Raw genomic sequence first — 18,240 nt, forward strand, 5'->3', positions numbered from 1 at the left:
ACAAATCTCTCATTGATTTTCCTTTTAACACTAGCTAAATGGAGATGCGCTGCAGCACTCTGTTTGATGAGACTGCTTTTATATGTGAATACACAAAAGCATATGCACAGCGCTTATACACAAACAAACATGCCCTCTGCTATCCACGCATATAAAATAACTACAATCAATGATCAATCTACACATCAAGTGTTTTTACTTGGCATGAAAACTAATGTATAAATGTATGTAGCCCGTGCTCTTCACATGAACACATACATTGAAATCTTAATAAGCACCTTGATGTAGAGACCTTACGCTATGCTTACATTACAAAATCATTTTATCTTACAGTAATCTCTCATATAAACCAAGTTGATATTTTTTGTTCCTAGAATGTTTTTGGTATGTTTGTTTATAAAATATAAAAAGTAAATAAACATTAGAGTATGTTATGCATAACCTTCCAGTAATGTTCTGAGAACATTAGTTTATGGTTTTTAAAAATTAATCTTTAAAAGAACATTCCAATTGTGAAACTGGAACAATTGTAATAAATAAATGTAGATCAAACAAAGATTATTGGAGTATAGTTTACAAATAGAAGTCTTTCTATTTTAAAATTTCATCTTGTCATTTCTTTGTAATTATTATTATAATTGGCTTTCAAAAAAACCAAAGGGCAACCATACACTTAGGTTAGTGGAATTTTCTGTTTGCTCTGCTGGGGATTTACTTTTAGTTCCCAATTATTTACAAAGCTGGGGTGTAGCATTAACAAATACATAATTCATAATTCTCACAAGTTTGTCAATGTAATATATTAGATTAATGCAATGGAATGTAAAAGAATCATCAATTAGAGTGAGCAAAATCCATTCAGGAAATGTTTTAGCTACATGTTTTCTGTCTTTCTGATTGATTTATCGTCAGCTCTCAAACAAAGTTAATTGTCTGCAAAAGCATGGCTGGATCAATGGGGCGTCATTTGTGTGATGCTGTTATTCACATTATCCATTGGTATCCGGCAATGTCTTTGATTAACTGACAATAAATCCAGCAGACCTCATTTCCTAGATGGTTAGTCTTTCGTACACAACCTAAAGCTGAGTATTGATCATGTATTGAGTTTCTAATCAAGTTCAGTATGCCTATGCAACCTTATTAGTCTGACCGGTTTATCATGTCAAGCAATTGCTAGCTAATGATTTTGGTTTTGTGTAATTAATTCTTCATGTTGCTGAAATTTTCATTTAAGGGAGGACATTGACCTTGGTTTGATTTCAGTGCAATGAAGCTTGTTAACAAGTGAAGAGCAATCAGTATACGATATACTCAAAGGAAACATGATTGGATCAACATTTATGGATCAATCAGAGAAATAAAAGAAAAGGGGGTACAAGACACTGCATGAAGACACAATGAAAACATGGCAGATGTATGTCTGGGAATGTGTTTTGATTCATACATTACAATATGTTACATGATTTCGTTATTTAGTCAATTTTGAGACATTTTATACATAAGATATGATTCTTGTTCTTTTTTTTCTATATGCAACTGATAACCAGTGAAAATGTATTCAAGCTTCTACTGCATTGATTTGAAAGGGCAACTGTCATACTATTCTTCAGTAAACAGGTGGCGCTCATGCTCTGAATTCCTCCATGCAATCAAGTAAGAAATAAAAGTTCATACAAGTTTTTTGGGGATTATACATTAAGCTTACGTGAAGAAAATTTAGATTACAAGTTAAAACTAGTTAGAGTGTGTTAAACAGACGCATTCACCTGAGGTAACCTCAACTAGTTGTGTCTATTTCGGAACAACAGCACAAAAACCATAAATATTATTTATCACGTTATTATAGATTTACCCATTAAAAAACGCTCACAAAATGTGTAGTATTTCGTTTACAACGTCATATAAGAAAGTCAAATAACAATAAAAAATAATTTAAAAAAAAATCGACAGTGAAAAATTCGCACACAGTGTGTCAGATAGCTATGGATCGCAAAGTGGATTCCATTTATGCTTGGACAGTCTTAGGAAAAGTCTCATTAAGTAAAGTGCTTAATGGTGCCTAATCAGCGAATATTCACTGTCCAACTGAGCCAAAAGGACCGACCTTCTCCAGAGATCCAGGCACATGCGCAGTATCTTTACACTTAGTGCGCGTACTTCGACCTTACATGCATATTGTCGGGCAACTGAGCGCGCAACAGCACACGCTGACAGTTGATGTGGACTGATATGAACTTTAAATAATTTTGGAATTTTCTTTTATTCATGTTCATATACATTTTTAAGACAAACCGATGTTTTGAACGATTGCTGAAGATATGATAAAGAATATATCAAAAGGTTAAATATAACCCAATGTCGCGATATTAGTGTTTTTATCGTAATATCGGAACTCTCAGTATTGGTTTTTATTCTGTTCTCGCGGGGTGTGTCCCTCAGAGCAGCACTGAGCGCTTGTTGGAGTCTGTCCGGATGTGTATATGATGTCTGATCACTTGTTCCTCACCAGTGCGCTGCAGGCGCGCAATGGATTTATTGTGGGAATTGTTCTATATCGTATTTAACCAATTTCTCTGCTCGCTGAATGGATCTGAATAAAGCAACGATGATATTCGCAACTTTTTGGATAATGTTGCCTGTCCTTGGTAAGTTGCGATGCATGTGTTCTAGTGTTTGTTTGCGCGCTACATCTGTAACACCTAACCTACAATAGACAAATAGCCTACTGTAATTCAGAAACATACATAGCCTATGTTTTTTTATGATTGTTAAGATTATTATTATTAATTCTCAATCCTAATCATTACTTGATACATTTGATAAATTTCAGGGATTAATAGGAAATATTTTTTTAAGTGTTTTGTCTTTTATCATATCTATAAGTTGTCTCTGTTTGTTTGAATTGGGTCCACTAAAGTAACTAGGTAAGTGCTATCACCTTAATTATGAACATTAGAAAATCGTGGTAACAATGTGCCAGACATTCTGTTTTATTCATTCACATCTGTAACTTTGTATTTTCCCTGCACAGATTTAATGCACTTCTCAAAGGCAGATGCGATCTCACAGTCTCGGTCGGTTCGGCTGGACTGCGTTAGGGCTCATGAACAGTGTTTGGCGAAGTACGGCTGCAGCACTAAGTACCGAACCATGAGACAGTGCGTGGCCGGGAGAGCCGGTAACTTCAGCATGCTGGCTGAACCCGAGGCGCAGGACGAGTGCAGGAGCGCCATAGAGTCCATGAAGCAAAGTCCTCTGTACGACTGCAAGTGTAGGAGAGGAATGAAGAAAGAGAAAAACTGTCTGCGCATCTTCTGGAGTATATACGAAAGTTTACAGGGTGAGCAGATCCAGGATCAACAGAATCCAATATGAGAAATTATCATGCTTTGTAGACAACTTTAAGTCATGGAAATGCAGTAGAAATCACTCAGAGCTTTAATAACCCAAACCAAAAGCTCAAACGTGCTGGTTCTAAGAAATATACATGTAAACAGTTTGGGTTCTTCATGCTAAATTACTATTTCTACTTCACTATCTTATTGGTACTTTGCTGGTGTTTATCTTCCAGCCAACGACTTGCTAGAGGACTCACCATATGAGCCAGTAAACAGCCGTTTGTCTGATATTTTTCGTCTGGCTCCAATAATATCAGGTAAGTCTGATGATAATTTATCTGCACCTCACAATTATCACACTGAGTACAAATCATTTGCCAGCTTTTTGTTTTGTCTGTATGCTTAATGTGCATAATATGTCTTAGGTATATGTGTATGTCCTCTTTCCCTGCCTTGTTCTTGAGATATGCTCATTTGGCTATGGATAAAAGTGTATGCCGAATGAATGAATTTAAATTTAAATGTCTGGTGGCTTATGTTATGAATGACCTGCCTGCATCAGTCATTTATAAAAACGTGCTTTGTAATGGATTTTAGAGATTTGAGTGAACAGGTTTCAGTGATGTCCTTGGAAAAGAAAAAAAATTCCTATAGAGGACTAACAGAACAAGTGCTGCTTGATGGCGACGGTTTAGTCGTGCCCTGTAGATGGCGCTGTTCCTCCCCTGTTCAGCTACTGTGAGGTCTGCTAGTGTTGAAGATACCACTGACTGAATCTCTCTATCTAAGTTGTGCTTGACTGTGGAAGTTCTGCAGTAAATCTCCATGGTGACAGACATGCAGTAGCTCTGTTCCAAAATCTAGTGAGTTTCCTCGCTGCCAAATGTATATATATATACAATAGCTCTTTCTGGTCCTCAAATCTGATTGGCTGATAAGAGTGTTGAAATTAGAGTCCAACAGAACTCCAACTGCCATTTCACCGTTTGTATCATTGTATATTGCTCATATAAACTGAATATCTTAGAAGGCATCATAATTAAGTTGCCTACCTTTTTGAAAAGCATGTGATGCAGCCCTATAGGTTTTGATCAGAAAACAAGTGTCTGTGGTTTTGTTTGCATTAGGTTTGGATTCATTATGCATATACTGTAGGTCTTTAAGGAACATGTGGGCATTACATGAAAGTACATGCAAGACACCCTCCCCTTACATTCCCCCTCGGTCCACTTCAAATCAATAAAGCCATAGAAGAGACACAGCTTCTGAGATTGCAGCCTTGTTCTTTCCTGAAGTGTTAATCAATACGGTCAAGGATTCAGAATGTACAAAAAAGCTTAACAGCTTAAATATACCAGCTGTTAATTCTTTAATCATCAGTCTGGTGCTATTAGAGCATTATTATGAAATGAACATCAAAAGGCTTGCTGTTGTATTGCTGTGCTTCTGTGCATTAGTGTATCTAACAGCCAGCTACAGGTGTTGTACATCACCAGAAAGAGAGAGACACTCATTTGAATTATTTTCATATTTGGATGCAACGCAATTGAATATTAATCTCACAGCGACCCTCTTTACTTATTCCATGCATATCTAGAGCAAAAGATAGTGGGAAAAGGTGCAACGGTTTTGGCATGTTCCAGCAACCCCTAGTAATAATTCACAGCTGGGTTTTACAGGACTGGGCAGGATGTTTATGGCCGCTGCCAGTGCAGCTTCAATAAAAACTGATTTGGTTGAGAGACCCAGAGCTGCTGGGCCAGATCTCTACATGGCCCAGATGGAGAGACGTTCCCGTTCTTGAGGTGGTGCAGTGTCAGGGTTATACAGGTTCGAAGAAACTGTTGAAAAACCTTTATATCAAAATGATGAACTGCATTAACCAAGACTAGCAGCAACCCCATTGTTTAACACAATAGTTTGGAGAGAGAAAGAGATAGGAAGTAACTTGAGCAGTGGCTAATATGCCAAAAAAAAACTTTGGTTGGTTAGTGTTCATTGTGTGTCCTGTCCATAAAGTGCTTTTATATTTACTGTCATTAACCACAGAATCAGCCCACACACAGGACCCCAATAATAACTGACCCTAATCTCTTATTCTCAGTGGGACATCTCTATACAACACCTTGTGTGGGTGTTTTCAGGCTGTTCACAGCAGAAATGGATACTCAAGTCTGAGGCTCGTTCACACAGGCCAGCAAGCACCAAATTCCAAATGGTTGTTAGTAGGGCTGGGCGATATAGCTCAAAAATTGATCAACGTTATAATGTTTCATATCGTTCGGTATCGATAATTATTGACTTTTTTTTTTTATTTAACCACTGTATTTTTAAATTAACCCAATTTATTGAGACAAACAACAAATATGAAAATGCGCTGAATTTGCGTTCTGTGTGAATAGCTTGGTCATTATTATGGCGGTTGATGGGCTGTGTGAGCATTACAGTTATATTTACAAACTATAAATATATCAGTCAACTTGAGTCAATAAACTGTTTTTAGACTTGACTTGGACTCATAAAAACTGACTTGAATCTTGACTTGGTAAGTGATTACAGTATATTTACATTTAGTCATGTAGTAGATGTTTTTATTCAAAGTAACTTACAAATCAGAAACGTCACGAGCAATTTGTGCTAACTATAATTTATATATATTTTTAAATTACACAAGAAAATATAATCTATAGGCTATTGAAAACTTGACTGACAAAATTGAATTAGACCAGTAGGCATTCATACTCAATTAGGCCTATATGTATGAACCTGAAGAGGAACATAAAACTATGGCTGTCAATAGAGTAAAATAACTGATTAATTTCTGACCATTCTTTAGAAAGCAAAATTATAAAAACATTTCTTTACAACATAAGTTGTTAATAAAACAAAGATTAAGGAGCATGTTTTACAAGAAAATACAATTTCAGACATGTTTAATTCAGTTTGTTATTTGCTGTTTCTTTGTAATTGTTGGTGAAATTAGCCATTTTTAAGTGAAAATTAGTTTTTATGCCAAATTAGTTTCAGTGGCTTACTATTTTTTGATGAACTTCCCAGGTTGTAAACCCATGCTTTAGGAGACACTTGAATCTAAAGTGCCTTACAAATAAGGAACATCACAAGCAATTTCTAATAAATAGGATTGTTTTTCATTTTAATGGAGATGTCACTTAAACTTGTGACAAGCGACTTGAAGAGACTCTATGGCAGAGACTTGTGAACTTGTCTGGTGTACAGCATTGAAACACAGTGCTGAATATCCTTGAGGGAAACATGAGGCCAAGCAAAGAGATGAAACATAGTCAACAAGGTATCCGCTTTCTCTAAATCCTTTCATAGTCCTGACTAACAGAAATGCCTGCTCATCTAATTGTAGCTGTCCTGGGCTCTAATGCAAAAACACCAGTGTTTCAGTAAACGTGTTCAGGTTACACTTCCTGTCAGAAACATAACTGAGATCAATATGAATGGCCACATTAAGCAGCTAATAATTGCTGAGCAAGACAATTCACCCTCCAACTTAGCATTTTAAACTTTAACAAACTTACTATTCTCCATAAAGTTGCATCACTGAGGTAATAGCAGTCAAAACAGATCGAATAATCACATACGTTTTATGTCATGTTTATGAGAAGCTGGGTTGCGGACTTGATGCCTCTTAGATGACTCAGTTTGATGGGTATTGTTGGAACTGCAGAATCTTTGTTCAGGATGTGTCGGTATGCAATCTCCTGTATAGGCACTTTCTGTCCTCATTATTTGATGGCACACCCTCCAGCTCTGCATAGCTTTGTGGGTTTGGGGCTTTAGTAGCAGATCCTCTTCAGCCATGGGATCACAAAAAAAAGGGAGGGGGAAGATTAGCCTTGTGAAAGATGAAAGACATGCCCTGTTTAGTGAAAAAGTAGCCAAAAGGGTTGGGCAGAATTGAATTGTACTGAATTGTACAATGGTTGCCAGTAGGCAGGCAACTTGATGGGATGCTTAAAGCTTATTAGGTTTTCCACAGTTAAAGGGACTGTGATCATTTACCCAAAAATGAACACTCTGTCATCATTTACTCACCTTTATGTCATTCCAAACCTGTATGACTTTCTTTCTTCTGAGGTGCATTGCTTTTGTGCATTCAATGAATCAATAAGGTTTGGAACAACATGAATAAATGATGACAGAATTGTCATTTTTGGGTTCCTTTATATGTTTAAAACATTAATGGCCTTACTGTAGGTCATATGGCACTTTCTTTGTGTTTCAGTGCTATGGCAAAAGAAACATGTTTATTGTGCCATTAATCATGAGTAGGGGTGGAACGGTTCGTGGAAAAAAATCGAACCGTACGGTTCTCCACACACAGTTCGGTACGCGCTAAGATGTCACTTAAACTTGTGACAAGCGACTTGAAGAGACTCTATGGCAGAGACTTGTGAACTTGTCTGGTGTACAGCATTGAAACACAGTGCTGAATATCCTTGAGGGAAACATGAGGCCAAGCAAAGAGATGAAACATAGTCAACAAGGTATCCGCTTTCTCGAAATCCTTTCATAGTCCTGACTAACAGAAATGCCTGCTCATCTAATTGTAGCTGTCCTGGGCTCTAATGCAAAAACACCAGTGTTTCAGTAAACGTGTTCAGGTTACACTTCCTGTCAGAAACATAACTGAGATCAATATGAATGGCCACATTAAGCAGCTAATAATTGCTGAGCAAGACAATTCACCCTCCAACTTAGCATTTTAAACTTTAACAAACTTACTATTCTCCATAAAGTTGCATCACTGAGGTAATAGCAGTCAAAACAGATCGAATAATCACATACGTTTTATGTCATGTTTATGAGAAGCTGGGTTGCGGACTTGATGCCTCTTAGATGACTCAGTTTGATGGGTATTGTTGGAACTGCAGAATCTTTGTTCAGGATGTGTCGGTATGCAATCTCCTGTATAGGCACTTTCTGTCCTCATTATTTGATGGCACACCCTCCAGCTCTGCATAGCTTTGTGGGTTTGGGGCTTTAGTAGCAGATCCTCTTCAGCCATGGGATCACAAAAAAAAGGGAGGGGGAAGATTAGCCTTGTGAAAGATGAAAGACATGCCCTGTTTAGTGAAAAAGTAGCCAAAAGGGTTGGGCAGAATTGAATTGTACTGAATTCTACAATGGTTGCCAGTAGGCAGGCAACTTGATGGGATGCTTAAAGCTTATTAGGTTTTCCACAGTTAAAGGGACTGTGATCATTTACCCAAAAATGAACATTCTGTCATCATTTACTCACCTTTATGTCATTCCAAACCTGTATGACTTACTTTCTTCTGAGGTGCATTGCTTTTGTGCATTCAATGAATCAATAAGGTTTGGAACAACATGAATAAATGATGACAGAATTGTCATTTTTGGGTTCCTTTATATGTTTAAAACATTAATGGCCTTACTGTAGGTCATATGGCACTTTCTTTGTGTTTCAGTGCTATGGCAAAAGAAACATGTTTATTGTGCCATTAATCATGAGTAGGGGTGGAACGGTTCGTGGAAAAAAATCGAACCGTACGGTTCTCCACACACAGTTCGGTACGCGCTAGGACCGCGGTTCAACTTAAATCTGACAATGCATCTGTAATATGGTTTCTTATAAATAACACGTTAAAAAAACAGGGTTCGGCTAATGTATGTTTCTGTTGATGTATACTCATTCTGGCTTCCCAGTACATTACAACAACAGCGATGAAAAAGAAAAAAAAAACGTGGACAAACCATTCACTCTTGTTCAATGCGAATGCCGTATGCTGGAATATGAGCAGTCATTTATTCCGTCATGATCACCCGGGTGCTGATAGCGCGCGCACACAGGTGAGACCTGAACAGCACACGTTGATATCTGAGTTTGAACTAAACTCATTTAAGCTTTGCCAGTTTAAACATTTAAGAGCAGTGAGAAGATTTGTGCGTGCACTCATCCGAAGCACGCAAACCTGTGTCTCAGAACGCACGCAAATATTAAGCTCTCTCTGAAGTATTGTGTTTGAATGGACAAATTCACACAAAAATTATGTCAAAATACCCATCTTAGTAAGTATCCTATAGCAGACATAGCCGGCTGAACGTACTGTATCAGTGCACTGGATCAGTGCATTCTCTTAAAGTGACAGCACTTTCTTAATATTATTCAAACAGCAACAACAAATAAATCACTCACTGCTCTTGATTGAATAGCTTTTGTCACTTTAATAAAGATGAATCTTTAATTTATACAGTCAAATATGCAATGCTGTTTTACATTTGATTACTTTATTCAATTTCTGTACCTAAAAAAACCTGAAAATCACTGTTAATTTTATTTGTATCTTTACTCTATTGTATTTACTTGTGCTGTTGCTTGTAGCTAGATATATTATTCTTATTTTCTTTATTTTTATTTGACAGTATAGTTTTCCCTGAAACATAGCACATACCGAACCGTACCGAAACCGTGACAGTAAAACCGTGATACAAACCAAACCGTGAAAAAGTTGAACCGTTCCACCCCTAATCATGAGATATTCCGACCAAATAACCACTGGAATATATTCGCCTGGCAGTGTTTGAATTAAAACGGTCCTTTCCATAAATCAATAAAGAAGCGGTCATGAGAGACAAAGAATGATCATACTGTCACTGTAGAGTGAGAGTTGTGCCACCTGATCAGCGAAGAGCTGGAGCAATGAAGACAAAGAGAACCGTTTCAAAATTAATTTACTCACTCTCATGTCTTTCCAAATCTGTATGACTTTTTCTTCTGTGGAACATTTTGTGTATGTATCCGGCTTGGAACTGTTGAAACATTCTTCAAAATATCTTGTGTTCCACAGAAAAAAAGAAAGTCATACAAGCTCAAAACGACATGAGGGTAAATGCTGACAAAATTTAATTTTGGGGTAAAGTGTCTCTTGGAGTGAACATAAGGGTCAAATAAATGCGTGGAACCAAAGATCATAGTGAAGGCTGGAAGAGAAGATGTTTTGCTATCAGCTACTCCTACCAGTTTAGAAATGAATCTTGTTACATGACTTGTTAATTGATTTAACAAGCTGATGTCCCAGCTTTGGTCTGCTTTTTTATTTTTTGTGAAAACGTTTTCTTTGCTAATATTTATGGCAAAATTCAAAAGTCTTTACTGTCATTTGAGATTAATTTAATTCATCCTTGCTGAATAAAATGCATTATTAATTTAAAAAACCTCACTGGCTCCAAACTTTTGAACAGCAGTGTATTTATGTGTGTGTGTAAATGCTTAAAAGGTGCAAATGTATCATTGGTTTACGTCAAACAGATCTACTATATGGAAATGAAATACACATCCCTGACTGTTTCTGATGCCCGTACAACTGCAATCCACTATCTCACAGGAAAGAGAGATAGAGATATAGTGGCGTCCATTTTCTCTCACACACAGAACTGAGGTTGCCCTGGCCATCTGAATTATTCACACCCTCAGGCTGGGGTGCGTTTCCCAAAAGCATCGTTAGCTAACTATGGTAGTTAGTTCCATTGAAATATATTGGTAACGACGGAACTTGTGACCATAGTTGCTTTTGGGAAACGCACCACTGGTCCAGAATGTAGTAAAAAGTCCCATGTGGCCCTGCCTTCTAAGAGAACTGAGATGCATTGAGAGCAGAGAGACCACGTTCTCTTCTCATGCAAGATGGTATGCTTCCTTTCATAAGTTGCATAAATTTGGTTGTATTCAGTCACGCCACTCATGCAGAGAAATAATTTGACTGAATGTGAAACAGACAGAGAGTCTATTGAAAGAAGTAATGGGGTAATTATAAGGAATCTGATGGATACCAAATTATAATCCTTTTCAATGTTATTACATATATTTTTTAAAACGCCTGGCTAATTTAATACTGGATGTGTTTTACTTTGATAATCATGTGCCAGTTTTGATCCATAATTTCATTGTCTCCATAATGACAGTAAATCCTATCATTGCTTTAAACATTCAGCAGGATGAAATTCATATGCGTAATGTTCATTTGAATTGCCATAGTCTGTTTTAAGAAAATCAATTCAAACTTTCAGTGGTATTGGCACGAATGGCAAAAAGCCTATAAGAGAGGAAGAGGTTATTAAATATGAAAAAATTGCCCTGTCAGCAGTTATTGTTTTGAAGTGCAATTTGATTTCCAATCTCATTTCACATCATTGACATGGATGCCAGGGCTGTACGGTTCATGAATCCCAACCAGCTGCCACACAAGGAAAAGACAGAAAGAACGCTTCATGTTTGTAAAGAAATAGACTGTTTTCCACATTAGATAATAAAACTCTGCTTTGAGATAAGCATGTAAACACTGAGAAACACACAAATCAATTGTCCTAATTCCTCTTTATCTCACGCTATGAGAAATATGTTGGCCTTGTCAGAAAACACGTAAACAGCTTGATGATTGCTGGAGGCAAAAATTATTTAAAGCTTGTGCATGCTGTGTTGTGTACAGCTCATAAGCGTTGGTAATTACAAATGTCTGGATGGTTGATTACAAATCATTCAGCATCAATAACTCTGTCAAGTGTGACAAAAAGGAGGAAAATTCATAGAAAAAGGCAAAAAATCAAAACACTCTGGTGCAGCATAAAAGGAATGCATAAAAAAGATTTGTTTGATTCAAGAAATTTTGATATCCAAAGCTTATTCAGGCTAATTTTCGTGATTCTTAAGAAAGGAAAGGAGGCAAATAGTGACATTAAGGAGCCGTTGAACATTTTTCAATTCCACTGCAACACTTTTTCTTAGTTTTCTACGTAAATGTGCTAAACAGAAGTATTTGACTATTGACCAATGTTTCACATTTTTTCAAAAAAAAAAAGTTTTCTGTGTGAATGGTTCCTAAAAGTGCAATAAAGTGCAATATATAAAAATAAATTTGCGTAAAATAAATAAACCTATTTTAGCAAGCATTCAGTTTTGAGTTGAAACTACATAGAGTAAATGTGAGTACATAAGAGAAAATCCTCACCTTTTTATGGGCTGTTATGATAGTTTAGCTGCCACTTTTAAAAATCTTTGTTTAAAATTAATACTGTTATGGTGTTTCAGTCATAAACAGTTCTTGAATGAATCTGTTCGTAATCAAATACTTGTAATGGTTTAACTTAAAGAGTCAACCAATTTATTGGTGAGTGAAACTGAATGTCTCTTTTTGGTAAATGGAATTAAAAGAATAGATTTAAAATGATACAAAATCCCTGTTACAACTGTTCTGTAATATGTAGTTTGATCGAGGTAATGAATGCAACTGACTTTCAATTCCCAATGAATCAAAGAATCAATTTGCTTTCAAATCCACGCCACTATTTCTCCCTAAAAGACAATGCAGTTTTCTATTGAGCGAAAACAGTTGAATAAATATCACTCCTCTATTGCATTCATGTATGAAAGGACATGCTATGTTCTGAATCATAATTTTTGAAACGTGACGGGCTGAGAAGGTCATAACTCTTAAATCTGTATGTCATTGACCTTGTCATAACAAAAGATTAGTGTTATTAACTAAACAGGTTAAAAGCAGAGCACTAACTGTTCATATTTTCACATCTAATGCTGTTGATATCTAATGCGGTATTTATAAATGACACCGCTGCCTATGTTTTTTTAACCCGATCACAATGTGCTTGCACTGCTAGAGCTTGCGTGACCGTAAGCATTTCAGGTCACCTAAAGTCACGTCATCTGTCACCGCTGAGATTAAGGACATACAATGACACACACACACACACACACACACACAGAAAGACTCAAACACCCACACACAGCAGAAGAGTACAGACTGAATAGACCATGAGAGTGTATCGGCTGTCATACATATATAATACAAATCCTTTGGAGTGGATTTTGGAGAGAAGCCTAGCGAGAGAAAGAGGAAATCCTTTATTCTAATGGGCTGGGTTGACAGCTCTATGCTGTCAGTCCCTAAGGACTGATCCCCCGCTGTGGATGTGTGCTTCACTGTTTGGGATGTATGAAGCCTATAGTTATAATTTCCTGAGTCCAATATTGTGGGAATGTGTATGGGAGGGGAACGCAACCACCCCCTCCCTCTCTTTTAAGACTGCCTGCATTCATCAGTGAATTTATCACATATTATATATCTGTAGCTCACTTTAGCTCCTTTTCTCTGTCTCCTTATAAGCCATTCAAGTTTTTTTTATGGAAAAACATTTATGTTCATGTCCAAACAAGTGTGATTTGGAGCCCGCTTCAATGTTACTGTGCTGATTTTAACTATAATGAAATGTTTATCTGTGAACAAAGGGAGGTGTGGCACAAAAGGATGAATGTAGGGTCTAAAATGATTTTTGTACCTTCCAACGAAAGATGCATTGGGGATTGTTTTTACAAGCCTTGCATTTTTTACAAGCATTGAAATTATATATGGCATGTTTTATTACAAATGAGGGAAAATAGCTTAAAATAAGGACCAAAAATATTTAATAATAATAAAATAATTTTAAAAAGCATTTTGTATCATCCTCATTATTATTATTATTATTATTGTGCAATATTTTTGTCCCTATGACTGTGGTATTTAGTTTTTCCCTTGCATATTTGTAACATCACGTCCATTGTATAATTCTCAGCATTATATGCCAGATCATATATATATAAAAAATGGTTAACAAAAATTGTTACAGGACAAGACAAGTTGCAACATTGGTATTTCTTTGATTTGACTCTCTCACATCAGTGAAAGTCAAATAATCATTATTTTAATTCAATATAAATTATGTCTTATGTTGCCTGGAAATGATACAATATCATGTTCTCTTACAAATAAGAAAAAAGGACCACCGTCATACAGACAAATGTGTGACAAATATTCAAATAATAATATTCAAATAAAAATTCAAAAATTATAATATTTAAAATAATAAACAATTCAGTTTGAATTATTATTAGTAGTATTACTACTACTTACACATTTGTCCCTATACATTTTTTCCCCATGCATCTGAGTAACAGCACACCACTGTATAATTCACAGCATTATATGCTATATCGTATGCAATTCCACAAATAAATATACACTTTGAGCATCCTAGGAAATCCTATGAAGAGAAAAAATTGTTACAGGATGTGTGAGTTGTAGCAGCTGTATATCTTTGATTCGAATCTCTCACATCCGTGAAGGTCAGATGATCATTCTTTGAATTCAAGTGAAATCCCGTCTTATGTTGCAGCTCCTGTTAAATTTACCGGCAAACTGATGAGAATCTCCATATTATTTAGCTGCCAAAGGCAATCTGACATGCATTTGGCACTCAGTGAGTGTTCATTTTACACCCCGCATGCATCGTTCTTTCATTCTCAATTTATTAATGGCTCAGTCTTGGCTCCGTTTCTCACAGATTAATAAATAGTGGCTTGTATGTTTTACTGCTAATGTATGTAAATTGAAGGCAGAGCCCCAGAGGGAAATTGCTTGGCAGTTGTTAATGGTAAAACATCAAATACCAGTTTTATGTTTTATTAGACATTGATTTTTCTTCTGGATTGAAAGCCATCAACACTACTCTTTATTAATTACACTCATGAGATTTGATGCAGTTTAATTGCTTGGCGGTTGGACATGCACCGCCACACACACACACATAGCCCCTAGTGATCATTTACTCAAACAGTCTCAAGCTCCTTAAAGCTTTCCGTCTCTCGCTTCCAAAACACACATAGTCAAACATCCAGAGTCACGTGACTCCCTCCATTGTCACTGTTACAATAGCAGCTCCCAGACGTTGCTGGAATTTCACGGCACCACTGCAGTATCAAATACACCACTGGACCCCCAAATCTCTCCGGCTCTGGTAATTATTTGAGGTCATATCAATATGCCAGCGCTGTCGGGAACTGGCTTAAGTGTCCATTACATCAGCCTGTTAGGGGTCAGCAGTTCACAATCTCTATTGTGAACTACCCATCAGATTACCGGGTCACCATTTTTAAAAGTTACGAAAACCATTTCAACATACTAAATACTAATTTTGCTACCACATCAAAAACAAACGTGCTAGGGAACATTTAACTTTGATTAAAGTTAAATATTAAAATATATATTTATTTATTTTAATTACTAAATTGATTTAAACAAAGTAAATATTGACTTTTTTGATACATTACATAAAAAAAAAAACTTTAGAAAAGTTTAAAAAAGTTTAGAACAGCCAGTATACTATATGCCAATATTAAAGGTGCTGTATGTAAGTTTTTGACTCTACTAAAGCATAAAAATACCATAATATGTTTGCAGATATTTAAGAAACATGCTAAGTTTACATACTTGTTTATCTGAAAAACAATGCTACAGTCAGTTATTCTCCTTTGAAAATGTGCGTTCCGTGTCGCAATGTCTGTCTCTGTTTTGGTCTGTGTAACCCGCCCACTGTCAGTTTATCCAATTGTATTTCGGCACCCCGGTTTGCCAGTTGGCGGAAAACACAGTGTGTTTCATTTCAGTCATGGAAGCTGCCAAACGAAAGGGTTCAATTCCTGTTGGTGTCGTCAATCTGGCAACCTGTGTGTAAGTCAAGTCTGAGAAGGAGGGGCCGGGTGAAAAAAACCCTCTCCTATATTTTGAATTTGGACTGCAATACCTAGTTCAACCACTAGGCAATCCAACATACACCACCTTTAATATTTTTAATAATATCAATGACCTAAAAAGCAACAGGTCGAACATTTGAATTTTTTTAACTATAAAAAGAATTGGCAGGATGTTTGCTTAAGTAACATACCGTACTTGTTTGGTTAAGAACTATGCATGCATAGAGAGTTAATTGAAAGCATGTTGAAGAAGACTGCCATCTTTTCAGCCTCTTCTTGAAGACATTTCAGGGTATGATCTCTGGAGAGAAGTAAACTGATGTAAATTTTATTACAAACCCGATTCCAAAAAAGTTGGGACACTGTACAAATTGTGAATAGAAACAGAATGCAATGTGGAAGTTTCAAATTTCAATATTTTATTCAGAATACAACATAGATGATTTGGAATTGGGTTTGTATATAGTCCTGCTTTTCACCTCGTCAGTCATTTGATCGATGCCTCAAACTGCCGGTCTTTCAGAGCAGAGCTGCATCAGCTTCAGATGGATCTGCTCTGTAAACATACACAGATCAGTGCGTTCATTAATTTCTTTTGGGTAAAAGACACTCATCAATAAATCAATAGACTCCACATCCACTGGATATTTTCAAATATCAATTGGACTGGCTAATTCCCTAAAAGCGCGCTCCAGAGATCAGCCATTGGCAGGCATCGCTTCAGAGGGCCATTAAACGTCCCTGGACAGCAGTTTAAGCGGATAGTCTTTTACACAGAGCTCATAGTGTTGTTTAACTAGCAGTTTTCTCTTTATTAAAAAGCCCAGAGATGGTCAGACAGGGTTCATCTTGTAACAAACCCTCATTCTGCTGCAACGGCACTTTCATTAATTGATAGAAGGTTACGTTTCAATCGACTCATTAGCTTCATTTCTAAAAAGAACTGAATACACAGAACTACCCAAAGATAAATGTTATTGCTCTTTCATAGCTCAGGAGATTTAATGAAGCTCTCAGTTCATGTTTCATTAAAGTATAAACTTAAGTGTTTTAGATGTATCTTCTAAAAAAATAAAGGAACAAATTAGACAGTTGTTATACATAATGAATATAACGCTATAAAATTAATAGATCTGATAATCTAGTCTTGGAATGAGTCTTGGTGAGAAATGTTGTTGTAAAATCTTTAGCCTCTGATTGCAAATTTGAGTATTTTGGAAAATCTGAACAGTTGGAAACAGAGAAAGCCAAAAGAAACACAGGAACAAATGCACAAAGGAAAGAAGGTGGAAAAAAGAAGTACAAGTAGAAAAGAAAAAGAAAGAAAGAAATAAAGACAAAAAAGAAGAAAGGGAGGAATAAGAAAAGAATATAGGAGGGAAGGCCAAAATAAATGAAAAAGAAAGGAAGGAGGAAGGAAGAATGTAAAGTAAAGTTTGAGGAATAAAAAGAAAGACAAATCGAAAAGGCAAGACGAAAGCGAGAATGTGAAGATGGGAGAGATGGGCAGAAAGAGACAGCAGCAGACACAGAGGAAGAGAGAGCGGGAGATCAATTATGGAGGTTGAGTCCTCGTATGATTTGATTTGCTGCAGTGGCATGTGTTTTTATTGGATTGGAGCAGTTGGAGGAAAGATGTGAGATTATTAAGCATCCGCCAGAAAAACTCCAGGTCTCTGCCATCAGCACTTTCTGTGTCTGCAGCACTCCCAATCTCTCAGGCCACTTAAGGAAGCGACTGAAGAGCTCACTTATTATTCCTGCACCCAAAGAGCAATAAACAACAGAGCGCTCCGCTGCCTGAGCATGAGGCCACATCAACACACACACACACACACACTGTTGCTCGTTATTTCACATCACACTGGAGTTCTCTGAGGTGCACAGGGCCAGGCTCTCAGCCCAAGTAGCCTCTGGCTCACAATAGACACTGGGGAATGTAAGATGAGGTCATTATACACAAAATCACATCACTGACAAAAAATACCATGACATTATAGACTACGGACATTATGTTTTTTTTTTTTTTTTGGATGTCTTTGAATTATTAAAGGGCTCATAGGATGCTACATGCACTTTTACAAGTTGTTTGAACTGAAATGTGTGTTGGCAGTGTGTGTACACAACCACCCTATCTCTCCTTTCTCAAATCAAACCGATCTCAGATGTGTGTGACATCACACAGACAGGCCCCTCCCACAATAGTTTGATTGACAGTAGCGTTTTAGCACAGACTGGACTGGTGTCTTACCTTAGACCGCCCTGAGTGAGCTGTCATCAGTCCACCATTGTTTCACCGCTGGAGCAGATGTAGACAAGAAT

At 36.8% G+C, this 18,240-nt stretch overlaps 1 protein-coding gene across 1 annotated transcript in view; it reads left to right on the forward strand.

The window, feature by feature from the left end:
* The first annotated feature begins 2,262 nt into the window (after positions 1-2,262).
* LOC107566680 (GDNF family receptor alpha-1-like) overlaps positions 2,263-18,240 on the forward strand; it is a 30,492-nt gene continuing 14,514 nt past the window's right edge. The window contains exons 1-3 of the mRNA XM_016252194.1: positions 2,263-2,648; positions 3,035-3,343; positions 3,575-3,658. Of these exons, the coding sequence (XP_016107680.1) occupies positions 2,588-2,648; positions 3,035-3,343; positions 3,575-3,658 (454 nt within the window). The 5' untranslated portion in view covers positions 2,263-2,587. The remainder of the gene's footprint in view (positions 2,649-3,034; positions 3,344-3,574; positions 3,659-18,240) is intronic.

Source organism: Sinocyclocheilus grahami, unplaced genomic scaffold (genome assembly GCF_001515645.1).
Source record: "Sinocyclocheilus grahami isolate Dianchi unplaced genomic scaffold, SAMN03320097.WGS_v1.1 scaffold26.1, whole genome shotgun sequence".
Lineage (NCBI taxonomy): Eukaryota > Metazoa > Chordata > Actinopteri > Cypriniformes > Cyprinidae > Sinocyclocheilus > Sinocyclocheilus grahami.